Genomic DNA, 13,812 nt, shown 5'->3' on the forward strand with positions numbered 1-13,812 from the left:
CTCTAGCCGCCACGCATATAATGGATTTATAGTGAAAAACTTTGTTTTTACGGGTTATACTTGTTTATCTTTCGACCCCTGTCTCTCCCCCTGGCCCTTCCCCTCAACAACAAAGGAAAAAAAAATCCCCCCAAAAACGTCCCATAAAAAAAATCCCTCCAAAAATCATGAAACGAAAGTCCCGTCAATGCACGAATGCATTGCATCACTTTCTCGAAATGCATGGGGGAGTTGTAGTTGGGGTGGGGGGGGGTTGTGAGAACGGCCGCTCGCATTTGCCTCCTGACGCCACCGCACAGCCCACGCGCGCACACACAGGAGCCCGCTGTGTGACGTCGGCTCGCGTGTTGAGAGCTCCGTGAATAAAACCACCCACCCCCCAGCCACTGCTATTGGTTGGCAGGCAACACGACCGCGCTCTTCTACCTCCCCACCCCCACGACTCCTCTCTTACGCCTGAATCCCACGGCGTTAAGACGCCAGCCCACAGCTCTTCTCTCACGCCACCGCGACGCATCTCGACATTCTCCGCGGCTGGCGTTGCTTGCGACTGGAGCGCGTTCTTATTTTTTGTATTATTATATCGTCCAGTGATTTCTCCGGGAGAACGGTGCTTGCACCCCCCCCCCCTCTATCTCCCCCTCCTCCAATCGTTTAAATTTTTAAAAGAAGGTGATTCGTGACAAGACCCTTCTTGCTCCAGCATGAGTCCGTGCCGGCGAGCTGCGCTGGGCATCGTGCTGGCTTGCCTCTTCTGCGTAACCAGCGCCAGAAAGGGTAAGGGGAGCTTATCGGCAGTAGGGATGAGAGCGAGAGAGAGAGAGATCGTGTGTTGGTGCCTTGCGCGAGGATGATGAGGATGATGATGATGAAGGCGCTTTCTCGTTCGGCTTGTTGATTGCTGTACGCGGGTGTGATGTGCGGTCCGTGCGTCATCCCAGCGAGAGGGGATTTAACCACAGCCCTGTTTAATTCATTGGCAGACGATTCATAGCCGCGTTCCGGTCGCAACTGATCAAACGGGCACTAGAGTGCTGGTCATCGTCATGACCATCGGCTGCCATGGTCGTTCCACTGCTGGATGAAGGCCTCTCCAAGCCGTTGCAGCCTCGCACGACGCTGCGAGGTTATTGACGGTGTACAGTAAATCCATCAAAGCACTTGCGCATCGACTGATTTCATCGCTTCATCTCTTTGGTGATCTTGCTAGACTACTACGACTAATAATTACCGTAGTATGAGAAAAATAGAATCAAAGCGATGGTCGTTTTATCAGCAATGGGAAGGAGCATTGGTAGTAAATGTTTGATTGATGCTACGAAATCTTTCGCTGTCCGAACTGAGAGGTGGGGAACCCGCTGTAATTCATATCTGCCCTTGATGTGCTTGAATGCGCTGGACAATTAAAGTCCCTGTGGAATTGAGGCGAGCACAATGTGACCCCCATCTCCCTCCTCCTAGCCCCATTCAAACGTGATGGGGGTACAACTGGGCTAAACATTGTGCGTGTTGATGTTTTTTTGTATATCCTTTCCAGCATCGCGACAATGCCGATTGCGTTCGCGTACAAACCACTAACGTGGAAATTCACCCCGACCCCCAATAACAAACAATTCACTGTTTCATAATTATCAACATCGCTGCGTGCAAATGTGCGATGCTTGCGCTCGCGAGATGTAAATCTGAGTGCCTGTTTGGCAGTACGCGGCGTTGATTTAGTGACGCGTGTAAAACGGTCGTTTAGAATTTAAATTGCAGCGAATGTTTATTGTCGATTCCTTTCGCGTTGCATTTCGCCTTCAAAACCCCCAAGTACATGAGTGCGCATAACGAGACACACGCACTACATTTTGTGTATAGCGTTCGTGGTAACGTAACTGATTGCCGATTCTGCAATATTACAGAATAAATCGTGATTTTATTTTATTATAAGCCACTGTAAAAAAAATACGGAAAATTGATTTCTGGTTTCCCCATCCTTTTCAAGGACATTGAGCCGCATTAATAATCAATGTAATCCAACCTCAACCAGACGACGAATGTATATGCGTAAGAAGTGTACATACTTGCTGGGAATGCTGTAATGCATTCCTATATTTCCCCACGTTTCCAAAACATAAAAAAATGTTCGCTGTGTGCAACCAACGAGCTCCGCTTTTTTTTAAACGGTATAGCAACGAACCCAATGTGCAGATGGTGACGTTGGACAAAAAAGAGAGAGAAAGAGATGTGCTGGAATCCTTTGTTCACGGATTAGGATGTCCTCGAGACACAATAGCTCAATGGCTTTGCTTTGTGCCAGTGCGGGTTGGACCAATTCAGCCCGCCCACCACTCTCGATCCGTCTCTCTCCATCCCACCCACCCCCCCGAGTTGCCTGGCCAACCTCGACTCATTGCGTCCCTTGATCGTCCTTGCTCCGTGCATGCCTCTGCTGTACCAAACTGTGTGTGCCTGGCTCGCTTCACACACACGCACACTCTCTCGCTGCGATCACCTTTGCGCGATTGTCGTTATTACTACAGCACGTGTATGGTATTATTATCTCGTGCCAGAAAGCATCTTTCACAGGATGCGTGTCATCGTCACCATCGTCGTCATCAATGGCCACGATCAATCCACTGCTGGATGAAGGCCTGCCACACACCTTGTTGGCCATGTGGGTTGTATGACCTTGCTTCATTAGGCACGCAGGTCGGTATGGGTTAGTAATTGCGGGGGGAAGCGACCAGCACCAGTTAGGATATGACTCACCACTGATGTTGGCCGTGGCTTGGAATCAAGTTCAGGTAGCTGGCTGGCTTTATACCGCAGTGTGCTACCCACTGCGCCATCACTATCCCAATTAATGCTGTATCATCATCAGCTGTGGTATAAACCACTGCTGGATGAACGCCACCCTAAGCCGTCGTCATCTCGCACGAACCTGCGACGCATCGAACCCAGGCACCACAACTGCGCGTTCCGTTCCTTCGCTGCGACTCCGTCATGAATCTTTGACCATCATCCCTTCTTCCAGCCATGTCGTTTCTTAGCCGTTTGAATGATGCCATTAATCTGCATATTGCCGCGTCTCATCCATGTTGTTCGTCTTTTCTGCATCGCGATGTCATCGCGAGCGTGTAGGGATAAACCATTTGCGATGTTCCGCATATCCTCCAGAGAGGTTTGTCTATCTTTGTCACCCTGCCGTCGTGTGCTCGCGTGGTCCATATGCTCATGCGGTACTGTATTTATTTTCCATGCATGTGCCTCTCTTGTGTACGCCCTGTGGTTCGTGTCATGCTCCACGATGTTGTGCCATTCATTCACTGACAATGCCCCCCCACCGCCCCCTGTTGTTAGTGCCGTAGCTTTCTTTGGCCCCAGTTAAAACACCCAATGCTCGGGGTTTTCTCTTTTCACTGCAGGTGGAAATGGTGGTGTTGATATTTTGTTGATATTTTCTGCTACGCGCGTCCATTGTAGCCTCTGCGACACGGCCCAGTTGCAAGGGTGTGTTTGGTAATCCTTCCACGTGTTACGTGATCCATGGGAGGCCGTGTCATTGCATACGAGTAATAACACTCCGCACTCTGATGGCCAGTATACATGTGCCTGGAGGCTCAGCGGTAGAGCGAGTAGCACATTCGGAAGGTTTGCGAGTTCAAATGCCCGTTGGGGAAGTTCACTCGAACCATCATCCCTCCTGGTGCCAACACAATTAATGTCACTTGGGGGAGGGGGGGGTCAACAGAAAATTAAACTACAACAATTTTTATATTCTTTGGTTCTTTCGGTGAAGTCACGTAGACAGAAACATTATAAATAAAGTGAATGAAAATAAAAATGATATTATTAATAACCAGGCTACAGTCTACATTATAGACTGACAGTACATTCACTCCGATTAAGAACCAGGCAACAGTATATATTTTATAATTTTTATTCACTTTATTTATTATTATTTTTCTATCTACGTGACTTTACCGAACGAACCAAAGAATATGAATTCCTGAAATCACGAAAGTTAAGTAAAAAAAACATTTTTTACCAGGCGAGACCCACTGAGCTAAACAGCTCTTTTTTGCAGAAGCGACCTGGCCACGAATGATAGCTCCACTAAGAGTGGCTCATCATCGCGTGGAAATGTATAGCAGCCAAATACTCTAAATGCACGTTTCTAAATGTGGCGAGGGAAAACCGGAGGACCCTGAGAAAAGTCCACACTACGGCGAGATAGACACGCAAACTCCAAATATACAACAGACGTCGGGGTCGGAATCGAACCCACTGCCTCCTCCTGCTGCATACCAGGCGAGGTAGTTAACACCTCGCCACCTTTGTCCTGTTGAGAGACTCGCCCCGCCATTGGAATGTGGAATTTCCACCGCCGTTTCAGGACTGTGAACCGGAGATGAGAACCGCCTCGATTCTCATTTGAACAGGAAATCCCGTAGACTTGAGACATGAGTAACTGTTAAACGCTTCTTTTTTTTGTTAAGTGCCCTCTACCTTGTAATGTCTCCGGTGTTACCGACACGGGAATTTTCGTAGCGTGCGTCGCGCGTGCGTGTGTGTACGCCCCTACAGAACAAGTGACGAGGATTATAACGTACGCGCCTTAGCCTTTAGCGATCCGCAAGTCCAGGCAATGGTGTGCGTTTGTAAAAAAAAAGAGATACATTTGCATTGCTGGTTGAGTGGCATTCATGTTGAGACATGGCTAACAGAACAGCCAAGCAGGCAGGCACTTGGAATGAGTATTATTCTTAGGTTTTTTCGGTAAAGTCACGTAGGTAAAAACATTAAAATTAATAAAAGTAAAATAAAATAAATGAATAAAAAGTGTGCTGTACTTGGCCCTTCCGCCCTCTCCAAACATTATATAAACGGAGTGGTAGCTCCTGCAATCTCTCATTTACTTGATACAGCTGTCGTGGCTGTGACGGTTCCACCTGAAGACGGAAGCTTGTGTTGCCTCCGAAACGTCGTGATTTTTATTTTATTTTACTTTTATTAATTTAAATGTTTTACCTACGTGACTTTACCGAAAAAACCTAAGAATATGAATCCTTGCAGTCACGAAAGCTTCAAATCTAGAACTTGGAATGAGGTTGTATAAAGCTTAAGCCAGTCATGAGGGGTCTGATGATTCACTCCCTTGGCGATTAGATCAACTGTCACGATTCGAATGATTTTATTATTGTGGTCTCATAATAATATTGTGGTCTCATTTGTATATTTCCCTGGATTTGTATTCTGACTTGTATAGTTGTTTTATTCCATAAGCTTAAGCGTAACATTTGAAGCCTTGGTCATCCCCAGAAGCTAAATGACGGAGGCCCATGCCCTGCCCATCATGAGTGTTTTTTAGGCCATACTTCCCCATGCTGGTCAGTGTGGGATCGTGGTCTTGGCTAACATAATTTCCCATTGATGTTAACCATGGCCAGGAATCGAACTTGGATCGCCGAGCTTTGTAGCGCGTTTCGCTAACCACTGCACCACCACACCTCGCCACATAATTTCCATATACTTTGCATACCTTAAAAACACACGTAGATTCTTACACATGCGATTGAATGCATGTATCGTGAGCCTTGTATATTACTCAACTGATTACTGAATTGTTGTTACGCTCCTCATGGGCCATACGTTTTGGAAGCGACAAAATCCACATGCTCATGATCTGTGCCACGGGATGCCTTTGTGTGTTTAGTTTGTTGTCCTTCCCCCACACCTCCGATTTAGCACGGTTGGCTACGTATGGTGTGAAAGAAGTTCAACAAACATCCAAGATTGTGGAGGCCGTGCTACCTGTGCCACGTATTTATTCAGCTCGTATTACTTGCCAGGCGCGAGTAAGACGGCCCTTGTGAAAAACAACATTGGCTATGTTAAAGATATATATATTTAGCACACCTTTGGGAGGTCGGGGAGGAATGGAACATACTGAAAGGATGTTGATGTCCACCTGCACACTCGCGCAATGACGTTCCTTACAGCCCCATCACAGTTGTTAAATGTTAGGTTATAATTTTTAATTAAGTACTGGAACAACACAAAGCGCGGGTGTCAACATGAGGATTGATCATTATCAACGACGTGGGCATTGGTGGTGGTGATGATGATGAAATGCCGTATTTAAATTTTAATTATCGTAAGTGGATTTGCGAATAAATTAAGCAAAAAAAAATCTAATTCATAATTATGGATTTTGTGTGTGCGCAGTCCATTGCCCACGGGGCTGAGACTCTCTCAGTGTCTTACACACAACAGACTGGTTGAATCACAGGTGTCTGAAATCTGGATGAGAACTCCAGAGGATCTCAACGGCGCTGGCTTTGTCTCGGACCCCCCCCCAGCCACCTCCAGAACTGCCGATTTAAAAAAAAGTTTTTCCAACGGGGCTTAAGACAACTATTGCAAACCAGTGTTGCTTCATACTGATTGCTTTTAAGTAAACATTATACAGCACACGTGCAATAGGTATACAGTTCATTTTCGTAAACATATGATGAATAATCCTTGCAGGGCATGTAAAAATTAACCCGTAAAAACAAAGTTTTTCACTATAAATCCTCTATATGCGTGGCATCGGTTTTATTTTATTATTCATTTCTGTTTTTCTTGAGTAAGAGTTTCATTTTTATCACATTGGTATTTTAAATTAAATATGAATTTTTTTTTCTTCCTAAGAAGTGGAAAATGTTGGAAATTTGTTTTCACGAAAATAAATTGTCACGCACAACGAGTCTGTGTGCAAAATGTCAGCTCCATTGGATCACGGGAAGTGGGTTAAAAAACGACCGAAAGATTTGCACGGTCGTAAGCGCGCAAGCAAGTGAACTTAATATAAAGGATTTTAAAAGGTGTGCCCCTCTACTGTGTGGGTATCCGTCCAGGTGGCTCAGCGACGGAGCATGTGGCTCGCAATCGCAAGGTTTGCAAGTTCAAATCCTGGTCGATGGGTCATTTAAAACGAGTACCACTTGGTGAGGAATTCGACCTATAAATAGACCTACCCCCACCATAGGACTGTCGAATTTCCACCACTGGCTCATCAACATAAACAGGAGTTGAGCACCGCCCCCCAATGCTCATTTGAGCGTTGACTTCATAATAATATATAGATAGTTATTTCAGTTCGAGTGATATTTGACCAAAGCTCTTTGCAGGACGTAACAATAGGTGGTGTGCCTTCTAGTGTAGACAAGGAGGTCGATTGAAGTGACTTCAGACGTAATTCTATACCATCATCGACGGAGCTGTTGGCTGGCAGAGTTGGTGCACTTCTGGATGTGAGAGTTCTGAATGGATCGTTTCGTCTCGTAACGTGACACCAATGGCACACTTGGGATAGAATTTTAAAACCGTGTGCGTTAGAAATATTCAACAAGCTGTGAAAGATAAGTAAAAAATTGTAAAAGTTACGAAAAAACCACTGGCGATCACTGGACAGTTGCTAACTGAAGTTTAAGAAATGTTCATGTCATTGCAGATATATTGTATATTATACCACGAGATCACATCTCACTCAGGGCATCTAGCCTGCTTGGTAAAGTAATGGTTTTGCACAGGATTTCCATATTTGCCTGTCTGGATTCATGTATAAGAAAGAAGGGCCTGTCTAAAAAAAAAAGATCAAATGTAAAACATCTTATGCAACAGAAAGTGCAGGTTGCGTATAATTCGGCTTCTACGGAAGAAAGGTCATTTTTCGCGCGTTTGTTCGACGGGAAAACAAAGAAACTAAAAGTGTCTTGAAAATGAACACTTTTCAATACATTCATGATCGAGACGACTCTTTCGTATTTTGTGAAGTTATGAAAGGCCGGTGGACTTGGGTTGGGAAAACATGCACTGCTCAATTGTCTATGCATAACAAATAAGTTTGCATCCATCAAATAATGATTTTTTCAAACAAGTGCAATTTTGTAAAAAGTAATTACTATTACGTAAGATATTATTGTGGAAGTTATTAAAGAAAACGAATTGTGTTTTCCCCCCTTCATTTCTTCTCTGAAGTTGGCAAATCCCAATCGTTAAGTTCGCAGCTGAAAACAATAGCAAGCAAACTCCACTATCACAATAACCCCCTCCTTTAAACGTCTCTTATTCCAGCAGCTGTCATTCACTTGGGCCTGGTCAATGGGGAGAGCTCATTGGAAAGCCATTGGGCAAATCGGCCCATGTTGGCACGACCTTTACAAGTAAACAAAGGGCAGCTGTCACTCCTGTTTGCCCTGACCAGTGGAGCAAATACACAAACAGCATCATCATCATCATCATCAAGGGAGACACGTCTACCCGGTGTTCCCTATCTGCAATCACCTACCTGTGAGTGGCTTGCACATAGGCGTTTGCAGTGCACCGAATGCGCACACAGCACTGTTGAGCACTGAAAACAATGCAGGAATGTGCTATGATTTTCATATTTTCGACGTGGAGGGACAGATTTGTGAAGGATAAGTGAGGGAACGAGGAAGTGTATTGTCAGCTTATTTATTTAACTACTTATCTTCTCCGTATGGACGCTTTTAAACAGGCCTTTGCTCCCTAGTTGTGACCGTTCACCATGATGCTCTTTATTTACTGCTTTCCATATGTGGCGCATTGGGATCTACGCGTGAAATGCACCTTCCACGCGTATAATTATTATTGTTGTTATTATTATGATCAGCTCGAGTTGTAAAGCGTGTTGTATGGCGTAACGTCCGTCGTTTCGCACCACGCGCGTTGGGCAGCTTTGCCCGCCGCCCGACGAACGCAAACAAATTTAATTGTCGCGTGAACGAGCTTTGTTAAACGGTCGTCCTGCTATTGTCCCAGCTCGCCGGTAACGCGAGGAACAAAGTCTCCCAACGAAAGTTGTCAATTCGATACAAACCTACGCGTTGAGATAAAAAAAAAACTCAATATTTATCCGGTGAAATTGGTTTGTGTGAAATGCCATGTGCGTCATGAGTCAAAGGAGAAATTGCACAGCAATTTAATTTCCTTCTTTTGTGGGGTGTGGGATGCTGGGAGTTGCTCTGCTTGAGTTATTACAATGCAAACACGCGCATTGTGCACCGCTCAGCGCTGCTGCTAATTCGTCACAGGTGACCGGCAATAAATGCATCGTAAGCAAAGAGAGCACATGTACATATAACATGCACTGGGCCCAGAACATTACACTGCTCGCCCGGTGTTGGCTCTCCCATCTGCTAGGATATCGGCGTGATAAATCATCATTATGATGAGCATAAGCATTGCTTGTGAATGATGTAAACTGTGTGTTTAAATATATATATAGCGGGGAGCAATGTTGTAAGTTATTTTGGTACCGCAGAGCAATCCCAGTGACCTGGGTTCAGTTCTTGGCCACAGTGTCAAATGTTGGTGGCAGTTGGTATCTAAACTTGGCCTGAGCCTCCCCTAGGTCGACTTGGCCTGAATGAGTGTCTGGTGGAAGTGATTTAACTTCTGTATTGGAAAGATAAATGTTGCCGGACATGGTGCTGGCCATGTGACCTGTACGTGTGTCGTTCCGGCCTAATACGTGAATGAAGTTGTTCTGTTGCTTTTGGCTGCACATCACTGCCAAGGGGAAAGTATTATCAAATGATTGGCTAAAAATTGCTCGCTAATATAAGGTCTTCCTTGGGTGAATATTCTATGGATACACCATCGACTCTTTGTTTGCATTGGCAAGTGCATAGAAATTAAACATACCGTTGGAGCAAAGATGATAATGATGCGGCTGACACAATGCTGAGCATGGCCGTGTCTTTTGGGGCAGGGGCGCAAGGTTAGCAAATCAACGCAGAATAAGAATTTCAGCCCGTCCATTTGCAGCGTGAATACCATTCGGACATCAAATGAATGTGCATTCAGATGGATGCACATAGCCGAACATAATTAATGGGATGCAGTGGCACGGCAATTATTATTTGTTCTCAGAGTTGTTGGCTCGGTAGAAGATGATTTAGTGATTATTTTTGTACCTTGGAGCTGTCATCTTAAATAAGGGGGGGGGGGGTAAAAATGTCACCCATCGGTCTGAAGTCTATGATCTCATACTTTCCTGCAGATGAAAGATGGGTGGCATTTATTAATTTGGTGCTCTGCATTCACGGCATTATCGTGCCTTTTCAACGTGTCGCATGCTTAGCATGCTTATAGGTGAGAGTGTACAAGCCACGAGCCTGCTGCAAATGGAAGGAATCGGGAATAATGAAGCAGGGCTATTCATGAGAAGTAATTGCTGCCACATTCACTCGGTGCGACAATCTGTTTACTTCCTAAATCATAATCGTGACAAAGTGAGTGTTTTATCGTACCAAGTCATGACTTCTCAAGCTTTAATAACTTGAAGTCTACCTCAAGTCATATAGTGGCGTAATACATCAAGGGGTAAATCAACCGTAATCGATGTGGATTCGAAGGAGTACGCGCATTTGTGGCGTGTCACCAGACTCGAGCAAGCTCGGCTCCAATGGCAGTGCTGAGCCAGTGGTGGACATTCCACATTGCTATGGCAGAGTCTATTTTTTTTCAAGAATAAATTGGACAACTGTTAAATTCCTGCAAAGGTGCCACTGCTTTGCATCAACTATACAGGAATGATGATGATGATGAACTGAGACCATCTCAAACAAAGATTTAAACGCACGACCGAAAATGTATTATTCATTGCAGGCGATGTTATACCCTCGACTTGTTAGGCCTTGCGGAAAAACAAAAACAGTGGAGCATTTGGAATGTGGCCGTGCATGGTGTTTATTGGTTTATCTGAAGGCTGCTGTTGTTGAGGAGGGCTTGCCCATTCTGTCCCGCGAGTCGGCGGGGGCTCGCGGAGTGCCGTTCCGATGGCAGGTGTGATTAATCGCCCCCGAGAGCCACGGGAAGCTGGCGACCCCGACGCGTTAACTCCTCTGTGCATTCGTGTGAACACTGTGACGCAAGAGAGAAAAAGTGCCGGGCGATCGTGGCGGCGGCGGCGGCGGCGGCGGCAGCGGTGGTGTGCTGATGGATTGCACTGCATGCGATTTGCCGGCCCCATGCGACACAATGACCCTTACCGCTTTGCCCACGTGCTCACGTGCTCGAGGTCACAGCAATGCCCTTTTTGGGTTTTCCCACCGTGCGTTAGTGGTATTACGGGACAGCATTAATATGGCGATGCCGTGGTGGAATGGCCAGTGCACTGGACTTGTAGTCAACAGAGGCAGGAGCTGGTACGTTGTTCTGACACGGCAGTTGGAACAACGAGACGAGTTTCTTAAAGCCCTCGAACCTACGTCCACACAGCGGTAAGCTTGGGTGTTCTGCAGCTCGTCGAACAGCAGGTCATGTGCGGTAGGGTGAAGTGTATGGTCAGCGTGGAAGAGTAGGCCAAAGACCCTCTGAAGGGGCTCTCTAGAGAACTACCTCCAGTGAAGGCTCTTGGGTTAGTAGAAGTGTGACAATGTGTTTTCGCAGGATGTTAAATGTTTATTTTCAAATCATTTGGCGGCTCTTTTTCGAGCACCTTGTACCGTTCGTTAATATTTAATTTCAATGTGCAGTCTTGCATTCGCCATGTCTAATACAATATATTACTGTGGAGAGAAATATTTCTGTTTTGGGGTCTGCGGGTTTTGTCAGTATTATGTGGAGCTAATGCATCGCGGCCTTCTTACCAGGCTGCCTGTGTAAATGCGATGTCAATATGATGGGTTTATCTTGGTTAAATATGCGACGTATATACACACACACACTGTAGTCCCCCTTCTATAGCCTAAACAGACTGGGGAGGCAAGTGCTGTTAGTGAGTGCGTAATGAAGGCCGATTCAGCACACGGGGGGGGGAGGGTGAGTGTCAAGCATCACGCCCGCCCGCATTTGTCTCCCGCAGCGCTGACGTTAATACGCCACACAAAATATACACACAAAATATACACACAGAATAATACGTACAGAATAATGATAATGATGAATTGCCCTCCTGTGGAAAGAAATGGGCATGCGCCACTGGATCTGGTATTCATTATTGTCGTGCCAAAATAGCATTCGTGGCTTCAAACGCTTGTGCAGATATTCGTATCTGCATTCATGTAGCCACTTCATGTCGTATGTTCTGCCCAAGGGCAGGTCCAGGACTCGGGGTCCCTTCATCTCATCTGATCCGACTTCTCTCTCTCTCTTCACATGGACATGCCGCACTGCCGCAGTAGCTTCCAAAAGTCATAACCAGGGAAATGATTTGGCGACGAGCACGGATAATAAACAACTCGACATAGTCGTCAATGACACTGCTGCCTTGGAAGGAAAAGTATATAATAGGCGACGTTTTGGGCAATTACCCCCTTTCAGAGAGGCCAGAGAGATAGAGAATGCACACCATGGGTTTTGATGAAAATGACATTTTAAAAATGTTTCGTGATGAATGTTTTTTTTTTTAACTATTGTTTAGCATAATAATGCAGTCGCTGTCCAATAATAACTCTTCTTTAATCAAACATCTATTGCGCACTAAACCCATTTGTACGTAAAGCGACATTTTGTTAAATGTTTCTGGCACATTGCACTATGGGTAACACTGTTGCAGTGAGGTCAATGAAAACGTAATTAGCATAACGAGGGGATGTCATGGAGGTGACGCCACCACCTGATGTGGTCGAATGCCATAACGAAGACGACGTGAGTCTAGTTAGTAGGAGTGTAACAATTCGACATTTGGTGAATTATCACGATGAAGGTCGCAAATTGATTAAATTCTTTTTTTTACAGCGAGGTATATGTATCCGCAACTAATATGGTTGCCTCTCGGAGGGGGGGGGGTCACGTGAACCCATTACGTGCGGTAAAAATAAAATGAAATAAATGTCACGCATTCTCTCTTTGTGCGCCAATGGACGAAGGCCTCGGTACGCACGCAATGCCAGTCGCGGGCTTTTATATTTCATTTTAAATTCCACCAATCGATGCATCATTACGCCCCGAGCACGCAGTACCCGCGCGGTCCTTTTCACGTGTTCGTGTACAACAACGTGGGCAGTGCTTTTTAAATGTCATGGCACATTTTTTTTGTATTTTTTGTCCTCCAATAGACGAATGAATCTGTCGCAGGGGACGGAAACCAAATGTACCCACCCGTACGGGACAGCTGGTTTCAGCAGGGCAGATTAAAAAGGGATAAATGGAAATGCTGCTGGGAGATAGAGGTTAGTTCGGAGTGCTAAATCCGCATTTCGAGATGAGCGGCTTTAGAAGGAGAGCGAGAGAGAGAGAAATCCCGTCCCCCCGTTGTTGTCCTTTGCTTTTCAATTGTTCAATTTACCCTTCCATCTTGCACAATCTCCGTTGGCTCTGCGTGGTGTTGTCTACGGCCAGGTAGTGCGGGCACAACCCGGATGGAATTTACATATTTTGTCATTCCGTAATGACATGGTTCTACTGAATTCGATGGTATTATTATGATTATTTTACCGGCTTGTGGTGGGATATTTTTGGTTATATCCACAGCCTCAGTGTGTGTTTTGATGTTAAATAAAGGGGAAAAAAAACTTGACGCTTGCTCACTCACTCGCACGCAAACAAAGACACACACCGGCACACATCTGTGTTGCGTTATTCGAAAATTCTAATTTTGTATTTGTCGCTGATTAATTATTTTTATTCCGTTTGATTGACCGCAACCATTAATCACGCCGTTCTCAATCGCTCAACAGGCCCCGTCACTAAACGTGCCCAACAAGGACACGTCGCGCACAACACCAATGACAAACCTGCGATCCATCAACATTCTCGTGGTGCCGTTAAATATATATACGTAAATTAGAAGCAAAGGCGGGCGGGCGGGGG

The 13,812-nt window shown here is 45.5% G+C and overlaps 1 protein-coding gene across 1 annotated transcript in view; it reads left to right on the forward strand.

Annotated features, from left to right (window-relative positions):
- The first annotated feature begins 388 nt into the window (after window positions 1-388).
- The window catches only part of LOC144942738 (calsyntenin-1-like), a 149,577-nt gene continuing 136,153 nt past the window's right edge, over window positions 389-13,812 (forward strand). The window contains exon 1 of the mRNA XM_078869611.1: window positions 389-777. Coding sequence (XP_078725737.1) covers window positions 705-777 — 73 coding nt within the window. The 5' untranslated portion in view covers window positions 389-704. The remainder of the gene's footprint in view (window positions 778-13,812) is intronic.

Source organism: Lampetra fluviatilis, chromosome 28 (genome assembly GCF_964198595.1).
Source record: "Lampetra fluviatilis chromosome 28, kcLamFluv1.1, whole genome shotgun sequence".
Lineage (NCBI taxonomy): Eukaryota > Metazoa > Chordata > Hyperoartia > Petromyzontiformes > Petromyzontidae > Lampetra > Lampetra fluviatilis.